The sequence below is a fragment of the Sus scrofa genome, chromosome 1 (assembly GCF_000003025.6).
Source record: "Sus scrofa isolate TJ Tabasco breed Duroc chromosome 1, Sscrofa11.1, whole genome shotgun sequence".
Classification (NCBI taxonomy): domain Eukaryota; kingdom Metazoa; phylum Chordata; class Mammalia; order Artiodactyla; family Suidae; genus Sus; species Sus scrofa.
The window spans coordinates 128587712-128609314 of record NC_010443.5 but is presented as its reverse complement, the minus strand read 5'-3'; the positions used below and the strand labels follow the sequence as shown (position 1 = coordinate 128609314).

Below are 21603 nucleotides of genomic sequence, written 5' to 3'. Positions count from 1 at the left end.
TGAAGAGTAATGGCGAGAGCAGACATCCTTGTCTTGTTCCTGATCTCAGAGGGAATTGTTTCAGCTTTTCACCATTGAGAATGATGTTAGCTGTGGGTTTGTGATATATGGCCTTTACTATGTTGAGGTAGGGTCCTTCTATGCCCACTTTCTGAAGGGTTTTTATCAGAAATGGGTGTTGGATTTTGTCAAAGGCTTTTTCTATGTCTATTGAGAGGATCATATGGTTTTTATTCTTCAGTTTGTTAATGTGGTGTATCACACTGATTGACTTGAGGATACTGAAGAATCCTTGCATCCCTGGGATAAATCCCACTTGATCATGATGTACAATCCTTTTAATGTATTGTTGGATGTGGTCTGCTAGTATTTTATTGAGGATTTTTGCACCGATGTTCATCAGTGAAATTGGCCTGTAGTTTTCTTTTTTTGTGGTATCTTTGTCTGGTTTTGGTATCAGGGTAATAGTGGCCTCATAGAATGAGTTTGGGAGTATCCCTTCTTCTGCAATTTTTTGAAATAATTTCAGAAGGATAAATATTAGTTCTTCTCTAAATGTTTGATAGAATTCGCCTGTGAAGCCATCTGGTCCTGGACTTTTGTTTGTTGGAAGTTTTGTAATCACAGTTCTTGTGATTGGTCCGTTCATCTTTTCTAATTCATCTTGGTTTAGTCTTGGAAGATTGTACCTTTCTAAGAATTTGTCCATTTCTTCTAGGTTTTCCGTTTTTTTTTTTTTTTTTTTTTTTTTTTTTTTTTTTTTTGGCGTATAGTTGGCATATAGTAGTCTCTTATGATCCTTTGTATTTCTGTGATGTCTTTTCGTTTCTAATTTTATTGAGTCCTCTCTCTTTTTTTCTTGGAAAGTCTGGCTAAGGGTTTATCAATTTTGTTGATCTTTTCAAAGAACCAGCTTTTTGTTTCATTGATCTTTTCCATGGTTTTCTTCGTTTCTATTTCATTGATTTCTGCTCTGATCTTTACGATTTCCTTCCTTCTACTAACTTTAGGTCTTGCCTGTTCTTCTCTCTTGAGCTGCTTTAGATGTAAAGTTAGCTTGTTTATTTGAGCTTTTTCTTGTTTCCTGAGGTGGGCTTGTATTGCTATAAACTTTCCTCTTAGAACAGCTTTTGCTGCATCCCATAGGTTTTGGAGTGTCATATCTTTGTTGTCATTTGCTTCTAGGTATTTTTTAATTTTCTCTTTGATTTCTTCAGTGATCCATTGGTTGTTTAGTAGCATGTTTAGTCTTCACGTGTTTGTTTTTTGCAGGTTTTTTCTTGTTGTTGATTTCTACTTGTACAGCATTGTGGTTGGGAAAGATGCTTGATATGATTTCAATTTTCTTAAAGTTACTGAGGTTGGATTTGTAGCCCAGGATGTGATCAATCTTAGAGAATGTTCCATGTGCACTTGAGAAGAATGTGTATTCTGTTGCTTTTAGATAGAATGTCATATAAGTATCTATTAAGTCCATCTGATCTAATGCTTCATTCAGGGCCTGTGTTTCCTTATTGATTTTCTGTCTGGATGATCTGTCCATTGCTGTAAGTGGGGTGTTAAAGTCCCCCACTGTGATTGTGTTATTGTTGATTTGTCCTTTTAAGGTTGTTAGCAGTTGCCTTATATACTGTGGTGAACCTATTTTGGGTGCGTAGATATTTACAATTGTTATATCTTCTTCTTGGAGTGATCCTTTGATCATTAGGTAGTGACCTTCCTTGTCCCTTAAGATAGTCTTCATTTTAAAGTTTATTTTATCTGATATGAGTATTGCTACTTCAGCTTTCATTTGATTCCTATTTGCATGGAATATTTTTTTCCATGTTCTCACTTTCAATTTGTATGTGTCCCTAGAAGTGAAGTGGATCTCTTGAAGACAGGATATATATGGATCTTGTTTTTGCATCCATTCAGCCAGTCTATGTCTTTTGGTTGGGGCGTTTATTCCATTAAGATTTAAGGTAATTATTGATATGTGTGTTCTTATTGCCATTTTATTAATTGCTTTGGATTTGTTTTTGTTGCTCTTTTTTCTTCCCTTCTTCTCTTGTGGTTTGATGACTATCTTTAGTGTTGTATTTGAGTTGATTTTTCTTATTTGTGTGTGTATCAATTGTAGATTTTTGGTTTGCAGTTATTCTGAAGTTTTGATATGAGTCTATATATATCAGAGAGTGTTTTAAGTTGTTCATCTCTTAATTGCAAGTGCATCTCCAGTGTCCTGCATGTGTACCCACCTCTTCTCATGATTTCTGATTTTGGTGGCATAATTGTATGTGGATGATTTGGTATCTTTGTGGTATATATACCTTTACTGCTAAGCCTTGTCATTTGTGGTATTTTTGTTTCTGGTTGCAGCATTTTCTTTTCTGCCTGGAGAAGTTCCTTCAGTATTTATTGTAAAGCTGGTTTAGTGTTGCTGAATTCTCTTAACTTTTGCTTATCTGTGAAGCTTTTGATTTCCCCTTCCAATATGAATGAGAGCCTTGCTGGGCAAAATAATCTTGGTTGGAGGGTTTTTCCTTTCATCACGTTAAGTATATCATGCCACTCTCTTCTGGCCTGCAGAGTTTCTGCTGAAAAATCTGCCAATAACCTTATCGGGGTTCCCTTGTATGTTACTTGTTTCTTTTCCCTAGCAGCTTTCAATATTTTCTCTTTGTCTTTAATTTTGGTCAGTTTGATTAATATGTGTCTTGGTATATTCCTCCTTAGGTTTATTTTATATGGTACCCATTGCATTTCCTGGATTTGATTGAGTGGTTCCTTTCCCATGTTAGGGAAGTTTTTAGCTATTATCTCTTCAAATAATTTTTCTGCCCCTTCTCTCTCTCTTCTCCTTCTGACACCCCTATAATATGGATGTTGGTGCATTTAACGTTGTCCCAGAGTTCTCTGAGACTCTCTTCATTTGTTTTCAATCTTTTTTCTCTTTTCTGTTCTGCATCCATAGTTTCCACTAGTCTGTCCTCCACCTCGCTTATTTGTTCTCCTGTCTGGTTATTTTTTAAAACTATCTTCATCTTTTCCATAAAATACAAGATGAAGGTTAATTTATGATGTCCATACCTGAGTGCTACGAGCAAAATAAGCCAAAATGCTGCATTATAAATACATACATAACTAGCAATACAATGTTCTACTTTCTCATTCAAAATGACACTTTGCTACACCAATAGGAGAAAAATAATAAGCACACAAGATATCACTTCCCGTGCAAGAAATACATACCTTAAAGACCCCGAGCTTTATTTTATTTCTGTTGGCATCCAGTTCTTCCCAGACATCCTTCTCCTGTGGACGAGGGTGTCCCAGAGATCCAGGCAATTTATCTGGTGACACACCAGCAGGGATGCCATTCTCCCCATCACTAAGCTGTTCATCTGGAAACACCTCATCTGTATTTTCTCGAAGCAAGTCTCCTGGGATGGGAGTGGCATTGGCAATTCTGAAAATAAGGGATGAAAAAAACTTAAAAACACCAGATTGAAAAATTACTATGAGATTATCCTACATTTCATTTACAGATTTAAATGGTGAGGTCTATACATAATTAAGAGAGTAAAACAAAACAAAAAAACCTCAGAAACTTAAGGCATGCCAACTCTACTGAAATTAAACTGCTTTTTTTTTTTTTTTTTTTTTTTTTTTTTTAGCCACCCAATGGCATTTGGAGTTCCTGAGCCAGGGATCAGATCTAACCTACACTGCAGGTATGGCAAAGCTGGGTTCTTTAACCCACTATTCTGGGTTAAAGGATTGAACTCGTGTCCTGGCACTGCAAAGATGCCTATGATCCTGTTGTACCACAGTGGGAACTGCTAAAATTGTATTCTGACCAACAGAATTTTCAAGCTGATTTAAAAATACAAATTCCAGGAGTTCCCATCATGGCACAGTGGAAACGAATCTGACTAGGAACCATGAGGTTGTGGGTTCGATCCCTGGCCTTGCTCAGTGGGTTAAGGATCCAGTGTTGCCATAAGCTGTGGTGTAGATTGCAGACGCAGGTAGGATCTGGTGTTGTTGTGGCTCTGGCATAGGCCAGCAGTAACAGCTCCTATTAGACCTCTAGCCTGGGAACCTCAATATGCTAAGGGTGCAGCCCTATAAGGACAAAAGACAAAAAAAAAAAAAAAAAAAAAAAAACCAAAAAACCCAAATTCTAATACAGTAACTCATTGATTTAACAATTACTTCATTTTTTATTTTTTGCTTTAATTATTTTTTAGGGCCGAACCTGCAGCATATGGAGGTTCCCAGGCTAGGGGTGAATTTGGAGCTATAGCAATTAGCCTACACCACAGCCACAGCAATGCCAGATCCTTAACCAATGAGTGAGGCCCAGGATTGAAACCTCATGGATAGTAGTCAGGTTTGTAACCCAATGAGTCGCAACCAGATCTCCCAGAAATCACTTTTTTTTTTTGTCCTTTTGTTGAATCAGAGCTGCAGCTCCCAGCCCACACCAATGCCAGATCCTTAACCCACTGAGCGAGACCAGGGATTGAACCTGCATCCTCATGGATACTAGTTGGGTTAGTTACCACCGAGCCATGATGGGAACTCCCCAGCAACCACTTTAAAGGTTAGAAATATTTTGTCTATTTTCCAAAAAGCATTTGTGAATTTTAATAATTTCTATTCTTCACCCATTTTCCTTAGGGAATAAAAAAAACTATAAACATAAAAATGTTAAGTGTCAAAATGATGTAAGTAGATATCAGATCAATCATTTATGTTACATTTATGTTATTTTTTTTAATCATTTATGTTACATTGTTACATCAATCATTTTATGTTACTATGAATGGGAAAATAGGCATCTTCTCACTGAGCCACTCTAAAGGAATAAAAAAAACTATAAACATAAAAATGTTAAGTGTCAAAATGATGTAAGTAGATATCAGATCAATCATTTATGTTACATTTTTTAATAGAGTGAAATGTGCACTTGCTCTTTCACTTTTTACTAACTACCTATACATACAAGGCTCTAGGGATATGAACAGGAGAAAGGAAATTCTTGCTCTCTAGGGGAAACTAGAAATTCTTCAATTATACAGTTCATATGATTCTGTACAAACTGACCAGAAACAAAATAGAAAATATTAATTGGCACTTATCTACATATTCTTTCAAAGTAATTTCATGTCCTATTTACAGGGTTGGTCATTTCTCCCTTAGATTTCTGGCCCACGAGAGGCTTCTCTAGTTCTCAGTTATTACTTACTAAGTGATCAAGCCCCTGCTGCCTCTAATGTTCTATAACTCTACATACTAGCTGTTTTTTTTTTAATTTTTAATTCTTTAGCTGCTGTTGTTTTATTTTAATACTGCTGATTGAACACAACATTTAGCACAGAGTGAAACCTTTCCTTAGAACGATCTGCAGTGTTTAAAAGCAGAAAGATAGTCTTCAGTAGATTGTACTGACACATAAAATTACTATGAATGGGAAAATAGGCATCTTCTCACTGAGCCACTCTAAAGGAAATGGTCACATCCTGGCCCACGTGTCAAAAGTATGTCATGCTGTGAGCAGTGATTTCTCAGGGATTTTTTCCGACAGATTTCAGATTTCATGACCTTCACTACCACCTCTCTCAATGTTAATTGGGAAAAGCACAGATAATAGCTGCCAGGAAAAAACCCTAGAGCCTTCTACAGTATTGCCTGTAGTCTTGACACTGGGAACACAGTGAAAAGGTCATTTGGCCCACATTAGTTCAAATGAAAGTAATTAAAGTTCAGAAACAGACTACTTAGAAGATGTATTTTTCAGATACAAGTTCAATATTAATTCATATACCAATGTAAAGAATTACAATGGACACAATCATATTTGTGCTATGTGGTAAACCAAATGTTTCTTTTCATCTTTTCTTAACAAGTTTTTTTTTTTTTTTTGGTCTTTTGTTAGGGCCAAACTTGCAGCATACGGAAGTTCCTTGGGGTCTAACTGGAGCTGTACCCACCAGCCTACACTGCAGCTCATAGCAACACCAGATTCTTAACCCATTGAACGAGGGTCAGGGATCGAACCCACATTCTCATGGATACTAGTCAGGTTTATTACCACTGAGCCACAATGGGAACTCTCCAAATGTTTCTTCAAAGAATTCCCTCTACTCCTAAGGAAAGGGAATGGCAAAAGGAGGAATATTTGAATTCAGGAAGCTCAGCAGACTTGTTTCCACCCCGCCCTATTTTAATCACTTGATGTTCTAAATCCCTTTTCCCTAGGCCTAGCTATGATTCTGCTTTATTCCCACCACCCCAATTCCTTGGCATTTCTTCCTTCCACCTCCCAGGAAACACATCACACCTCTCCTTAGGAAACTGCCTCTATTTTTGCTCTCAGAGCCTCTTTCTTACATCATAAGCTTCAGTGTAACTTCAAGGATCACATTCATCTTCTTCACACAGGCTCTCACCCACATGACTCAGGTTCCTCTCTGCATTTATTCCTCCAGTTTTGGTCTTTGTTTAATTACTATTTTCTTTCTAACTCTGATCTAAATCTGGAGTTTGAGATATGGAAAGAAAGAACTCTTTCCCAGGAAAATTATTTTATGTTCAGGAACAAGAATGATGAGAAAGATATAAGTGAGGATATTACTAGTACAGAACCTGTGTTTGCAAGCAAGGAATAAACTACAGAAGATTAGGGAAAAAATGGAGACATACGGAAAAAGTGGACAGATGTCAAGAGAAGTAGTAAGATTGGACATCTTTTTCTTTTTCTTTTTTCTTTTTTTTTTTTTTTTGGCAGCACATACAAGTTCCTGGGTCAAAGATCAAACTTGTACCACAGCAGCGACCCAAGCCACTGCAGTGACAATGCTGGATCCTTAACCCACTGTACCATAAAGGAACTCCAGGACAACTTTTTCATGTGCCTTTCCCCATAATGTAAGGGAGAGGCTGGCAAATTAGGGCCTCTAAGTCAAATCTGGCCTATTCACCAATTTCTGTAAATAAACTGTATGCACACAGGCATGCTCATTCGTTTACATACTGCCAATGACTGCTTTAGTCCTACAATGGCAGTGGTAGTGGTGGGAGACAGCAGAGCCCACAAATATGTGTCTGGCCCTTAGTTAACAGATAAGGCCTTTTACCTTCTCGTGAACTTACTTTCTCCCTTTACTACAAACTAAGAGTTGTGGGACATAAATTATCATTCTTTCTCCTTAACACTGATTCTCTAGGGCTTTCCAGGTATTCTACCATGTCATTTGCAAACAGGAATAGCTCAGAGGTCTGTAAACATTTTCCTCATAGGGTCAGATAGTAAAAGGTAGATTTGTAGGTCTAATACTTCGCAGGTAAGATAGATGCTACAATTAGTAGGCAAACATATGAAAAATAGTCTCTAAGTATCTTCCCGCAAGATACTTATTACTCACAAAGGAAAAAATAGTAACTTTATAGTAGAGAAACCTGATTATCGACATTAATATCATCAATAATAAGACATTTTGACACTATATATTTCCTTATTTAATGCCATCAGTTTTCCTCTTATCTTGTCTTTAAATGTATTGCACAAATTCTGATATGTAGTGTTCTAATTATAATTATTTTTCTACTAACTTCAGTTTGTATTTTCCTTTTCACTCAAGAAGAGTTTAACAGGAGGTTTTAAAGTTTCCAGGTGGAAGAGCCTTTGATATTTTTGTTTTTGTTGGTAATTTCTAGTTCTATTACACTGTGATCAGATAATATTTCTGCTTTATGGAGCTACTTATATTTTCTTGGTGACCTGACGACTGGTCAATTTTTGTGAATGTTTTGAGTGTACTTGAGCAGAAGGCGCAACCTCTATCATAAGAGTGTAGATACTGGAAAATATGTCTAAGATCTAACTTCTTGATTATGGTATTTGTCTTCTATTTCTTATTCTTTGTTCACTTGAACTGAGTCATATATTAAAATCTCCAATTACTAGTGATTTTCTATTTTTAACTCTTGAACCTCCTTTAGTTATTGCTTCGTAAAAATGTTGTAATTCTGATGACAAAACATTAATAAATGCTCTTTCTCATTTGTGAATTGGGACACTTAGCACTAAAAAGTACACCTTCACCTTCGTAAATTTTAATGTGTTTTTTAGCTTGAATTCCACATTGTCTGATATCATCATTCTCTTCAGATTCTTTCCATCTTTCTGGTATATCTTCAACCATCCCTTTCTAAAACATGTTTTTTAGGTGCATCTCTTGTATCAGCGTATGTACACAGCTATATAAACAAACTAAAAATCTTTTTCTTTAAATGGATGTGCTCACTGATACTTATTGCTTTGACTGATATGTTTGGTCTTAATTCTGTCATAGTATTTTATAATTTTGTGTATTTTGTTATATCTGCTATATTTCTTCATGAGATGGGTATTCTTTAAATTTATAAATTTTGAGTTTCTCAGTTTTAATTGGTATTGTTTTGCTTTTCTCCTTCAAGGACTTGAACAATACAAATGCCATTCCTTCTCTGTCTTCCTTCCAATGGCATTACTTCCTCTCTAGCCCTTTTATTTTATTTACTTATTTTTTGTTTTTTAGGGCTGCACCCACGGCATATGGAGGTTCCCAGGCTAGGGGTCTAATCGGAGCTACAGCTGCCAGCCTACACCACAGTCACAGCAACTCAGGATCCAAGCCAAGTCTGTGACCTACACCACAGTCCACGGCAACGCTGGATCCTTAACCCACTGAGTGAGGCCAGGGATCGAACCCGCAACCTCATGGTTCCTAGTTGGATTCATTTCCACTGTGCCACCAAGGGAACTCCTCTCTAGCCCTTTGAATGATTTATTTATTTTCATTCCCTTGGGGCTTTTTCGCCACTAACTTTATTCAATGCCCTTTATTAAATTTCTGTTTGAGTCTATTTTTCCTTGTGCACTTTTTTATTTATTCCATTCTAAGACATCTTTTTCTTCCACTTCTTTCCTGAGTTCAGTCAACTCTCATTTCATTTCTTCCTCTCTCTTTTCCTTTTCCTTCTTTCCCTCTTCACACCATACTCTGTTTTTGTTCTTGGTTTTTAAATTTCTGATTCAATTTCTTAGTTTTTAATTTTGAGTCTGGTTATCCGTATCTTCAAATGCATGAGTATATTTAGTTCCATTTGAGGTTTTGCCTTATAACTGTCTTCTTCAAAATTTTTTTTCTGAGAGGACATTTTCTTAATATATATTAGATTGTCTTGATTTTTTGAAAGAACACTTTATGGATCTTTAAAATATTTTTCTTGGAGTTCCCGTCGTGGCGCAGCAGAAACGAATCCAACTAGGAACCATGAGATTGCAGGTTCGATCCCTGGCCTCGCTCAGTGGGTGAATCCAACTAGGAACTATGAAGTCGCCGGTTCGATCCCTTGCCTCGCTCAGTGGGTTAAGGATCCGGTGTTGCTGTGAGATGTGGTGTAGGTCACAGACGCAGCTCAGACCCTGCATTGCTGTGGCTGTGGTACAGGCCGGTGGCTACAGCTCTGATTAGACCTCTAGCCTGGGAACCTCCATATGCTGCCGGTGCGGCCCCAAAAGGATAAAAGAAAAAAAATTTTTTTTTCTTGTTCATTTTTGTGGTATTGGAGTGTTTTACAAGATTCATAGTTTAACTGGCCCCCTCTTCTGTCAGCATAGCAAAATCCAAACACTTGAGTGGGCTTTTATTTGGTCAGGGGAGCCGTGTATCTTCTGCTTTTATGTTTCTCTTTTCCTGTAGGTAATTAAATATTATTTCCATCCTTTTCCCTCTGTAATTATTAATTTATTGTCTTTTAGGTCCAAATTCATCCTTGTTGCCTATTCTGTGAAAGCGGATCTGTGCCCTTTAAATCTTTTCCTTTGCAGCTGTCATGGGAGCTTTGTAGAAGGCACTGAAGAGCCACTGCAGGAGGAAAGGGTTTTGCTTTGGGATCCAGTGTGCAGCTTGGCAAGCTACCCCAGTGTGCGTGGCTTTCCCCAGTGCTTGTCTCCTGCAGCACATAGACAACAGTAACAATTCTCATCCTAGAGTAACCCCTACTATCCAGAAGTTGTGTATCAGACTGACTCTAGTGAGACACCTCCAACAAATCCCTTTCTCTGGCACCCCAGAAGGTAAGGTTTTCAGCAAATTCTATCAGTGTGGCATCAGAGCAACCTCTCTGCCATCCAATGACTGAGGACATGTCCTCTCCAACAAAGTTAGAACTCAGCCCTGGGATGGGGACTGAGGGAGCTCTTCCCTAGATGCTTAATGCAGCCCTGTGAGTAGGAGTTGTACTTTATATTTGTGATTCCTGTATTCTTTACAGTTCTACCTCTTCAATCCCATGTTATTCCAATTTTGTGTCATGGGTAATATTTCTTTGTATCATCTTTCCCTGTCAAATTACTACGTAGTTTCTCTCTCTGACTGGACCCAAACAGATCTGCATTTTTTCCCTTCACCAGTCAACTGACAAAGGGGTATTTCTCCCTTCCGTTTTTTTTTTTTTTTTTTTTAAGTTTGTTTTATGTTTAGTATATTTTGTTTAGTTTTAGTTTGTTTCATGGCTGCACCTATGCCACATGGAAGCTCTTGGACCAGGGGTCAAAGTGGAGATGCAACTGTGGTCTACACCACAGCCACAGCAATGGCGGATCCTCAACCCACAAAGCAAGGGCAGGGATCGAACCTGCAGATCGAACTCACATCTTCACACAGGTAACTTCAGGTCCTAAAACTGCCGAGCCACATCAGTAATTCCTCCCCCCCTTTTTGTCTTTTTTTCTTTCCAGAAGCTATGTGTCTTGAATCATGCATATTTTTACCTCCTTGTAATTCATGATCTGATCTACCTGGACATTTTTTGGTATTTTCATTATTTAGATGTGTTTAGTCTTTCTGATGGTTTTAGATCAACATTAAGTCCCAGTGCTAACTTTCCTCTTCCCTACAGATTTTACCTATCTGCCTTCAGTAAGCATCATGGTGGGTGAGGCAGAAGCATTAGAGATATTCCACAATGCTTGGTGTTTTGTTTTTTCTCTTTTTACTTATAGTTATTTTTAATTCGGCATCCTTTGTCTTCAAATTATGCTGAGGACGCAGTTTTGTGTGGTTTTCCTTTCTTGTTATTCTTTCTTATTTTAGGAATAAACACTGGGAGATGGGAACTTAAAGTGTCTTCACCGATTTCAGCTACCAGGAAGTGTTATCACTTGGATTTTTGCATGTTTGGGACTTCTTTCTTTTTTTTTTTGGTGGGGGGGGATACTTGTGGCATATGGAGGTGCCCAGGCTAGGGGTTGAATTGGAGCTGTAGCTGCCGGCCTATACCACAGCCACAGCAACAAGGGATCTGAGCCGCGTCTGCGACCTACACCACAGCTCATGGCAATGCTGGATCCTTAATCCACTGAGCGAGGCCAGGGATCAAACCTGCATCCTCATGGATACTAGTCAGGTTCGTTAACCATTAAGCCATGATGGGAACTCTGAGACTTGTTTATTTCTAACAACAATCAAAATTGGAGGACAAAAGTATTAAAGCAAGAATAAAAATTTCTACATAGGCTTCAGCTCTGTCACTAATGTTTATCTAAAACTGAATGATTAGCTCAATGTTAGGATCATCTCCTTATTTTTAAAATGGGGTGGCTGGAGTAGGGCAGTGGGTCCCAAACTCAGATAAGCATGAGAAACATCTGATGCATATGGACTTCTCTGCCATACCCCTAGATGTCTGGGATGAGTCCTACAAATGAGTATTTTAAACAAACATCTGTGGTAATTCTATTGTAGCTAGTTAGGGTCTCACATTTAAGAACCCTTAGACTAGCTTAATCATGGATAACATCACCACTTACATGAGTCCATGTAAGTTTTTCCGATTCAATAAGCTCTAGTGATCCCAACTCAATACAAAAAAAAAGCAATGGATTAGTGATAGAGTTTCCCAATTAGCTCACTGTATGATTTTTCCCTCTTTACTTAAAACAAACAAACAAACAAACAAACAAAACATTTAAAACAACCAGAAGAGTTAAAAAAACAAAAGGGTCAGAAAAAAAAAAGATAATATGCCCCCAAGATTGAGAAACCAACAAAGCAACTGTATTTAATCCATAGAGAGGGAAAAAAACATTTTAAAAAACCACTAAAAAACAAAAAACCAAACAGATGGAAACACACTAACCTCTTCCTAATACACTTCGAAAATGAAATCTCTTTCATGTTTGGTTCCCACTAACCTTAAGCACGGATGGTACAGTTAGGTATAGCTGTGGCTTGTTCTTTCCAGGGCCTGATATATTCTTTGGTAGTAAGGGCAGCAGAGGCCCCCTCTCACTTTTGAAACCAAGCAGGGCCCTGTGGGGCTCCTGGGCACACAAGCTTTTCTGTGTCCCCCATTTCTTGTTTTTGGGGAATGGGTATTAGCCTCCATGACCTTCCCTGAGTTCCAAAGAGCAGGTTCAAACAGTTGCTAATCAGGGAAGAGAGGGCTTGCAGAGACCAGGGAGAAGCAGTCAAGAGACAACAATACAGCCTTGGGCAGAGTCCTAGTTCCTCCTCAAGGAATGCAATACCTTTGAGTTCTTGGGCAGAACTAAAACCCCCAACAAATGGAAGATGTTAATAAAGCATTCTTCATTCCAGAAAGAAGGATTGCCAGCTTTGAAAAACAATGAAACCTTGCATCCACCCAGATCCTTATCTGCAGCCCTATTTTTCACTCCCAAACTTTAAAACCACCTTCTATTCTCTCCCAAAGTGAGGGTGGGGGGTACGGTCTTTAGAGCATTTGCCTGCTGTGACTCTCCTTTGCCTGGCAAAGCAGTAAATTTAACATCAACAAGTCACACAAGCTCTAAGCTCCCATTTCGAGGTACTTTCTAGAAAAGTAAATGCAATAAAGGCATATATAAGATAAGTGTTAACTCAAGGAAATCCAGAGGCATCCCTCTGTCTTAGCAATTTGTCAACTGAAGGAATCTGGATGAAAGAAAAGACATTTCTGCTAATAGGAGGCATGGAGGAAAGATACTGCTGAACCACCTGTTGAGGACGTACCCAATTGCTGCGGGGGTCAAGCGGGTGTGCAGCTGAGGAGTGGTGGAAGTAGTCGTGGTTGTAAGGGAACCATCGGTGCCAGTCTTCTCCCAGTCAAAAGGGTCACTCTCAATTACTCCAAAGGTCTTGATGCTGTTGTCAAACACGGATGTGAGAAGCTAAATCACAAAAGGAAAAACCTGGAGTAAGCCAACAGTAAACATGGTGACTTTATTCTATAAGCACCCTAGACTCTTAAATTAGTAGTGTAATTTAAAAACAAAACCCAAAACCTCATGACATAAAAGGGGTAATCTGATTAAGGACTATACATGGATGATGATATTCGATTAATACTGATTTTTCTTAGTTGAGGCACTGGTTTGTAGTTGTGTAGGGTAATGTATTTGCTCTTGGAAAATAAGTAACAAACTGTCATACCTAAAACCCACTTTCCAATGGTCTGGCAAAAGAAAATGTGTCCTGTTTGTGTGCATTTGGATTCAATCATTCATGTGATCAATTTTTTTTTTTGTTAAAAAGGGGCATTTTCATATGGTTTAACTTAAATATGTGACCAGTACTGATGTTGGTATATCTAGGTTAAAGGGTATACAGAAGTTCATTGTGCTTTCTTCAAATGTTTTTGTGGGTTTGAAAATTCTCATACTGTGCGTGTGTGTATGTGTATGTGTGTACGAGAGTGTACATGTACGTGTGTGTACCCATGTGCACACGCACAAATGATCAAAAAGAAATTCACTGATATTTGATTTATGTATGAGTTCACTTTTGTCTTTAAATTCTAAACATCTAATATACTATTGAGAAAGATCTCACAAAGACCTTCCTTTACTATTTGACAGTATGCAACATTTTCAATTTTATAATTAAAACTGGATTAAAATCTCATCATTTCTCTTACTCTTTTAGGATCCTATTCTCAGAGATTTATCTTGTACATTTTCTGTCCCAGACGTGAAATCAGCACTTCTTCATTAGAAGATTTTTACAAAAGTCTGTTTAGGCTTTAAAAAGATTATTCTGGCTACGAAGTGGAAAAACATGCTTAAATGGGGTGGGAGCATGACTAATGAGAAGGCTACTGTCAACTGAACCAGCTTAGTAGCAGTGAGAGTGATAAGAAGTGTTAGGATTTGGTCACAATTTGTAGAGGCAACATAACCTCCTAATAGAAAGGATGAAAGCTGTGAATGTAAAGAAACAAGAATAATTCAGATTTCTGTCCTAAGTCACTGGGTAAATGGTGGTGCCATTTACTGAGATGGAAAGCAGTGAGTATGAGGTTTGGGATATTCAAATTTTTATGGAGTTGAGGGAGGAACAGGGAATATAGATACAAACTTGAGAGTCATCAGCATATAGATATTAAAGCCATATGACTAGATATCACCTAAGGAGAGTAGGTAGCAAGCCCTAAGGCTCAGGGCACTCCAACATTTAGATGGAAAGAAGATGAGTAAAGGAAACCAAGGAGTGGCCACTGTGGTTAAGAAACAGAGTGCAGGGTTCTAGACACCAAGTGAAAAAACCACCTCATCAAATGATGGTCAGTGCTATCAATAGTAAATTTATAGTTATTTCTGATTATTTAGTTGATGTCTTTCACCCAGGCTGTAAGCTCCAAGGGGCTGTTGCATGTCTGATCTTGCTCACTGTAACACTATGCCTTAGGTATACGAGTACCATATTGTGATGTGTACGAAACATTTATTTAGTCATTTAGAGAACCAAAAATATATTTCTTATAGATATTTAGTCTTTGTCCACAGTTCCTGGCTCACAGCTCCCAAAACCCTTGAAATTTTCTGAGAGGTAAGATCAATGGGAGTATTTTTTGTTACATTATTTGATCTCTAGTCTGCAGTTCCTGAAATCACTTCAGAGCCATAAATGTGAAATGAGTGTCTTGTTATTCATAACAAGTCCCTTTCCATCACAACTAGGTTGAGGATAATAAGGTGACTTTTGGAAAGCACCTAAGAACAGAGGCTGGTCACCATCAGGACCAACTGTGTGATTAGAGGGTTGAAACTTTCAGTTCTACCCCCTTGATCTCCAGGAAAGGGGAGAGGGGTTGGAAGTTGAATCAATAACCAATGGTCAATGATTTAATCAATCATACCTATGTAAGGAAGCCTCCATAAAAAAACAAAACCGGGAATTCCCGTTGTGGGTCAGTGGTAATGAACTCGACTAGTATCCATGAGGACACAGGTTCGATCCCTGGCTTAACTCAGTGGATTAAGGATCCAGTGTTGCCATGAGCTACAGTGTAGGCCAGCAGGAAGCTCCACTTCGACCCCTAGCCTGGAAGCTCCACTTCAACCCCTAGCCTGGAAACTTCCATATGCCACAGGGTGTGGCCCTAAAAAGACAAAAAACAAACAAATAAAAAGAACCCCACCAAAACCTTGGAGAGCTTCCAGGTTGGTGACCATGTGAAGGTACTGAGAGAGTGGTGCTCTTCGTGAGGGCATGTAGGCTCCACACCCTTTCCTCATTCCTTCTTATGTGTAGTTCTTCCATTTGGCTGTTTGAGTTATATCCTTCGGCTTTTTTTGTTTTGTTTTGTTTTTTGGCTTTATAGGGCTGCACCCTCAGATATGGAAGTTCCCGGCCTAGGGGTCAAATCAGAGCTGCAGCTGCCAGCCTACATCACAACCCCAGCAACACCGGATCCTTAACCCAGAGTGAGGCCAGGTATCGAACCTGCATCCTCTTGTATACTAGTTGGGTTCATTCCTGTTGAGCCAAAATGGGAACTCCCTGAGCTATATCCTTTGTAATAAATGGGAACTCCCTGAGCTATATCTAGTGGAAAAACTGGTTTCCCAAGGCCTGTGAACCACTCTGCAAATTAACCAAACCCAAGGAGGGGGCCATAGGAATTTAATTTATAGCCAATCAGTCAGAAGTACACGTGACAACTAGGACTTGAGAATGGTATCTGAAGTGGGGGACAGTTATGTGGGAATGAGTCCTTAACCTGTGGAATCTGTTGTGTAGGTAGTGTCAGAATTAAGTTGAACTACAGGAACCTAGCTGGTGTCAGAGAACTGCTTGGTGGTGTGGGGAAAAAAACATGTTGGAAATTGTGGGTACAGAATCCTTAAGTAGTATTCTAAAAACAATTCTAGAATAAATGTTTATTTATAATATTTACTGAAAGATTCACATGACTTTACCTTTCATTTAAGTCTCAAAGAAAAAAATAATAAATGCAGAAAAAGAAATTAAAAAGCTAAAAGGAATTGGAAAAGGCATGGTTATAAAACCTGGGAATTTTAATTTTGGTCATATTTTTGTTTACGTAAGTTATCTAGGTTACAGCTTAGACCTTCCCAAATTGTCAGAGGTAGAGGGCTACAGAAAACACAAAGGAGGAAAGGAAAATGGATTGAAACCCTGGTATGAGAATTTAGGTGGTACACCTTAGCCCTCTCTCCTGACTCTGGAAATCAGGTTCTCATAGGTTCCCCTGGAGTGAGATGCTTCTTTCCTGAAAGGTGGAGTTCCTACTCATGAGGGAGCACCTGCCCTGCTGTGAGAGCACTCAGGATGCTACTGCTAAATGCTGAGTCTGACCGGGTGGCAACAGGGATGACCCTAAACATTTTTACTGCCAGATGTCCTTTTGTCAAAAATTCTTTTCTTGCATTTATCACAGTATTAAATGTCTTATAAAATGTAGCATATGCCATTGGACAATCAAATAAGAAACAGTTTGTTACTATGATGGTGATACTCAAGACCAGCAGAAGGAGGCAGAGGGATGGAGGATAAAGTACAAAGAAATAGAAGGAAAGTTAAAAGTATTGAAGCATTAAAGGGACCTTACTGTAAACAAATGATCAGCCAATACTGAGCACTGCAATACCTTAAAGAAGAAAACATTTGTAATAGCAGAAAAAAAATTTTCTAATTCAGAGCCAGGAAGGCTCTGAATTCTCAACTTCAACAGATGGAATAGGAGAAACAGGACATATCAAGGACTTTTTTTTTTTTTTTTTTTTTTTGGTAACTGAATTCATTATATCACATTTGGCTAAAATAAGTAATAAAACCAGAAAACTCAGGAGTTCCTGTTGTGGCTCAGTGGTTAACGAATCCAACTAGGAACCATGAGGTTGTGGGTTCGATCCCTGGCCTTGCTCAGTGGGTTAAGGATCCGGCGTTGACGTGAACTGTGGTATAAGTTGCAGACACAGCTCGGATCCTGAGTTGCTCTGGCTCTGGTGTAGGCCGTGGCTACAGCTCCGATTGGACCCCTAGCCTGGGAACCTCCATATGCCGCGGGAGTGGCCCAAGAAATGGCAAAAAGACAGAAGAAAAAAAAAACAAAAAACAGAAAACTCAATTCAGTTATTCATTCAAACAGATTTGAGGACAATATAAATCTGTCACCTTATAAATCAAATATATATACACACATACGTGTGTGTGTGTATAATAAATAAAACTTGTAGTTTTCATCCTTTTCATACCCTAATACCACTGAGGATTAAAACACTATCTGATCAGAGCAGGAGAACACTGTACAGTAATTCTCAAACTGAAAAGGGGACAGAGCTAAAAGTGAAAGAAACTTCCACACTTCCCTCTGACACTTCTCTCTAAGAAAGCATGATCCATGTCTCTTCATTGAGAATCATTGGAAATCTAGTATACATCTGACTACTTTTATTTAATAATATATTACTGGAGTTCCTATTGTGGCTCAGTGATTAACGAATCCAACTAGGATCCATGAGGTTGCAGGTCCGATCCCTGGCCTTGCTCAGTGGGTTAAGGATCTGGCATTGCCGTGAGCTGTGGTACAGGTTGCAGATGTGGCTCTGATCCTGAGTTGCTGTGGCTGTGGCATAGGCAGGTGGCTACAGCTCCGATTGGACCCCTAGCCTGAGAACCTCCATATGCTACAGGTGTGGCCCTGAGAAGACAAAAGACAAAATAAACAAATAAATAAATAAAAATAAATTTTTAGAAAATACAAACTTATCTACAGAGTACAAGTTTCTCAAATTAGGGTAACATGCAGCCATATGTCAGAGAGAGTTTAAAATCCTTAGATAAATGTGGCACAGCTTCCTGGAGAATTTTACTCACAGGTAAGACGTATAATATGATATTTTATAAAACATTGCAAAGACATTAGAAAGCAAAATCCACAGGAACATTTAGGATAAATCAAGAAAATGCAGAGAAAATTTGCATTTAGGGCTGACACTTTAAGATTGTTCCCAGACCTCTTGAGAACTACTTTGCTGCATAAAGAGAAATTGATGAAATAGTGTGAGAAACATGAAAAGTATTAGCATCAACGGGAAGGTGAATCTCCCTTGAATGGAAGGAGGGAAGGAGACATTGGTGGGAAAGGGAAGACCTGGGGACAGTCTGGACAGGACAATGCAATACAACTTTTATTTATTTACTTTTTGCTTGTTAGGGCCACACCTGCGGTATATGGAGGTTCCTAGGCTAGGGGTCCAATTGGAGCTACAGCTGCCGGCCTACACCACAGCCACAGCAACTTGGGATCCGAACCATGTCTGTGACCTATACCACAGCTCACAGTAATGCCAGATCTCTGACCCACTGAGCGAGGTCAGGGATCCAACCCACGTCCTCATGGATAGTGGTCGGGTTTGTTTCCACTGGGCCAACAGGAATTCCCAATACTACTTTTAATGTGGCTGCTGTTGTTGTTGTTTGTGTCAATTTCCCTTCTACTTGCACTTATGAATAAGAGGTAGTCTGTTTTTCTTAATCCCAATTCTAATGGGATATACAATATAATGACAGACCCCCAACAAGTACATAAAAATCAGATACTATGTCCAGGTAATGAGATTCTGAATAATTTGGATTTTCTACTTTTCTATAATTTCCAAACTTCTATAATGACTTGTATTACTTTTATTTATTATTATCATTTTTTATTTTTTTGCTTTTTAGGACCACACCCGTGGCATATGGAGGTTCCCAGGCCAGGGGTCCAATCGGAGCTATAGCTGCGGGCCTATGCCAGAGCCAGAGCAACGCCAGATCCAAGCTGTGTCTGTGACCTACATCACAGCTCATGGCAATGCTGGATCCTTAACCCACTGAGCAAGGCCAGGGATCAAACTCGCATCCTCATGGTTCCTATTCAGACTTTTTTTCCACTATGCCACAATGGGAACTCCATGTATTATTTTTAATAATGAGAAAAAAATTTAAAAAATGCATTATCTAAAATAAATTATATACATAAGCATATGTAGTCTGCAAAAATACCTGGTACTAGCCCCACTCCCCAACCTGGAATATTCTTATTCTTTGCAGCAACCAGTTATCTGACATAGACATAATGCCTTAGGGAAACACCCCTTATCCTTCGCACAAATACAATTCAATAGCTTTATCAAATTTACTGCTACATGAAATCCCAGTTTGCCCTTTCGAAGAGCATAGACAAAGTCCAGTCTTTGCAAAAACAAGAAGTATTTGTAATGTGATACTGAGGACTGAGAATTCTGATTCCTGAATTCTCAGTTAACAAATGATAAATTAATGGATCAATAGAGCACTTAACCAACAGAGCAGAATAGCAATGCTGGCTTGCCTGATTCAACAATAGATTATTTAAAGCAAAAGAAATTGCCTCACTTCAGTGATAAGCAGATGAAATAGAGGAAAAGAAATGTACATGTCCCTTTTTTTAGGGCCGCACTTGAGGCATAGGGAAGTTTCCAGGCTAGGGGTCAAAACGGTGCTACAGCTGCCAGCCTACACCACAGCCACAGCAATGAAGGATCTGAGCCATGTCTGTGACCTACACCACAGCTCGTGGCAATGCTGGATCCTTAACCCACTGAACAAGGTCAGGGATAGAACCTGCACCCTCATGGATACTAGTTGGATTCATTACTGCTGAGCCACAACAGAAACTCCCACACATGTTCTAGATTTCTCTCCTGGGAAATTTTTGTCAGCATTGGTAGAGGGGAAAAAAAACTGCATTACACCCATCCTTTAGAGAACAGAACAACAACAAAAAAGAGATAGATTAAATAAAGAGAATAAGTTTTAAAAGCTGCAGAATTTTAGGCTGCTTTCACCATTCACATCAAGATATTAGGGCTACCTGACACTAAATGTCATCTGTTTCTTTCAGGTGCTCATCAGACAATAAGATAAACTGGTAATGTCTAAGCTTCTCAATGCTTTCTATAATGCTCAATAAAAAAGGTAAGCAGCATTTCCTTTTTGCCTTAACTAAACAAAGCACCATAAAAGGAAATAGAAGTCCTATTAAGAGAGAAGTAATGTTGAACAGAATACAAGAATGAAGAGAGATAATTATAAGCAAATGTAGCGTCACTGATGTACATGTAAAACCACTTATGTTTATATAATACTTTATAATTTATAAAACTATTCTCACAATTATCTCATTAAAATCTTAACAACACTGAGGAGTATTTCCACCATTTCACAGACAAGAAAACGGATTTAGAAAGGCCATACGAATGGTAAGTCCCCTGTACCTGCCCAGACTTGAGACCCAAGAAAGAGCCTGGAGACAGTGACGGAGACATGGGATCTTACCTGTTCCCAGCCAGAGGGTCCTGGAGCAACACCCCCACTGTGTATGGCACACAGGACATGGCAGCAATCTTTACTACTCAGGGGAGAGGGTAGCTACCATTTATAGGGGGGAAATGACATCATGTTGGCTCACCAGTTACCAGAGAAACCAGCAGCTGGGGGAAGTCTCTCAGCCCCTCAGATTAATGACCACTATGAGGGTAGATGTTTCCCTTTAATAAATTAGCAGGTAGAACCATTTTGGCCTAAAAATTAGAACAATCACTAGCTGGGGTAGGAGGCAAACACATTCATGTCAGTGGGGTATAGGAGAGGCAGGCACTGGTCAAACAGGGGATGTACAAAGAGCAAGAGAACAGCTATCTTGAGCAGCCTGACAGTACCAGAGGCAAGGCAAAAAAAAGTATAAAGTTGAAATTATCTCTGAAAGCCCCTTATGAGGCCCATAAAATACAGGACAGTAGTTGTACAACATAGCTGGTTTTTCCTCCAGCATTGGGAGAGACTTCTATTTCTTCAGATAAATGCATGAGGCTGTCTACATTTAGGGGGTATACTGTAGCTAAAAAATTACTTAGTTCTTTTAAGCATTAGAATCATACTCAGTGCCTAATTCTGGATGACTGGACTGGATGGTGTTAATAAGAAAAAGGCTGAGGGAACAGCACATTTACAAAGGCTGCACCATCACCCTCACCACAGGGCATGGCTAATGGAGCCACAGGGCAGGTAGAATCACAGACATGTTCATCTCCTGCATATGCAGCTGAATTTCAGTGAATCAAGTAAACATGGCTTTAGTTATATGTGTTCTGCAGTTATTTCAAATACTCACTGATTCAGACATACACGGAATGCCTACTATGCGGAGTGCAAGGCATGTGAGGGCGTTAAGTCTTGTTATCAGAGAATTTGCATTTAACAGAAGTAATACTTACATTAAGCAGATTTAATTCAA

General features: G+C 38.9%; 1 protein-coding gene across 5 annotated transcripts in view; it reads right to left on the bottom strand.

The window, feature by feature from the left end:
- Positions 1 to 21603, bottom strand: part of TTBK2 (tau tubulin kinase 2) — a 150419-nt gene that overhangs the window by 30780 nt on the left and 98036 nt on the right. For all 5 annotated transcript variants that reach the window (XM_021097126.1, XM_003353383.5, XM_021097136.1 and 2 more), the window contains 2 exons: positions 13053 to 13210; positions 3235 to 3451 (listed from right to left, as the gene is read on the bottom strand). In XM_021097126.1, the coding sequence (XP_020952785.1) occupies positions 3235 to 3451; positions 13053 to 13210 (375 nt within the window). The remainder of the gene's footprint in view (positions 1 to 3234; positions 3452 to 13052; positions 13211 to 21603) is intronic.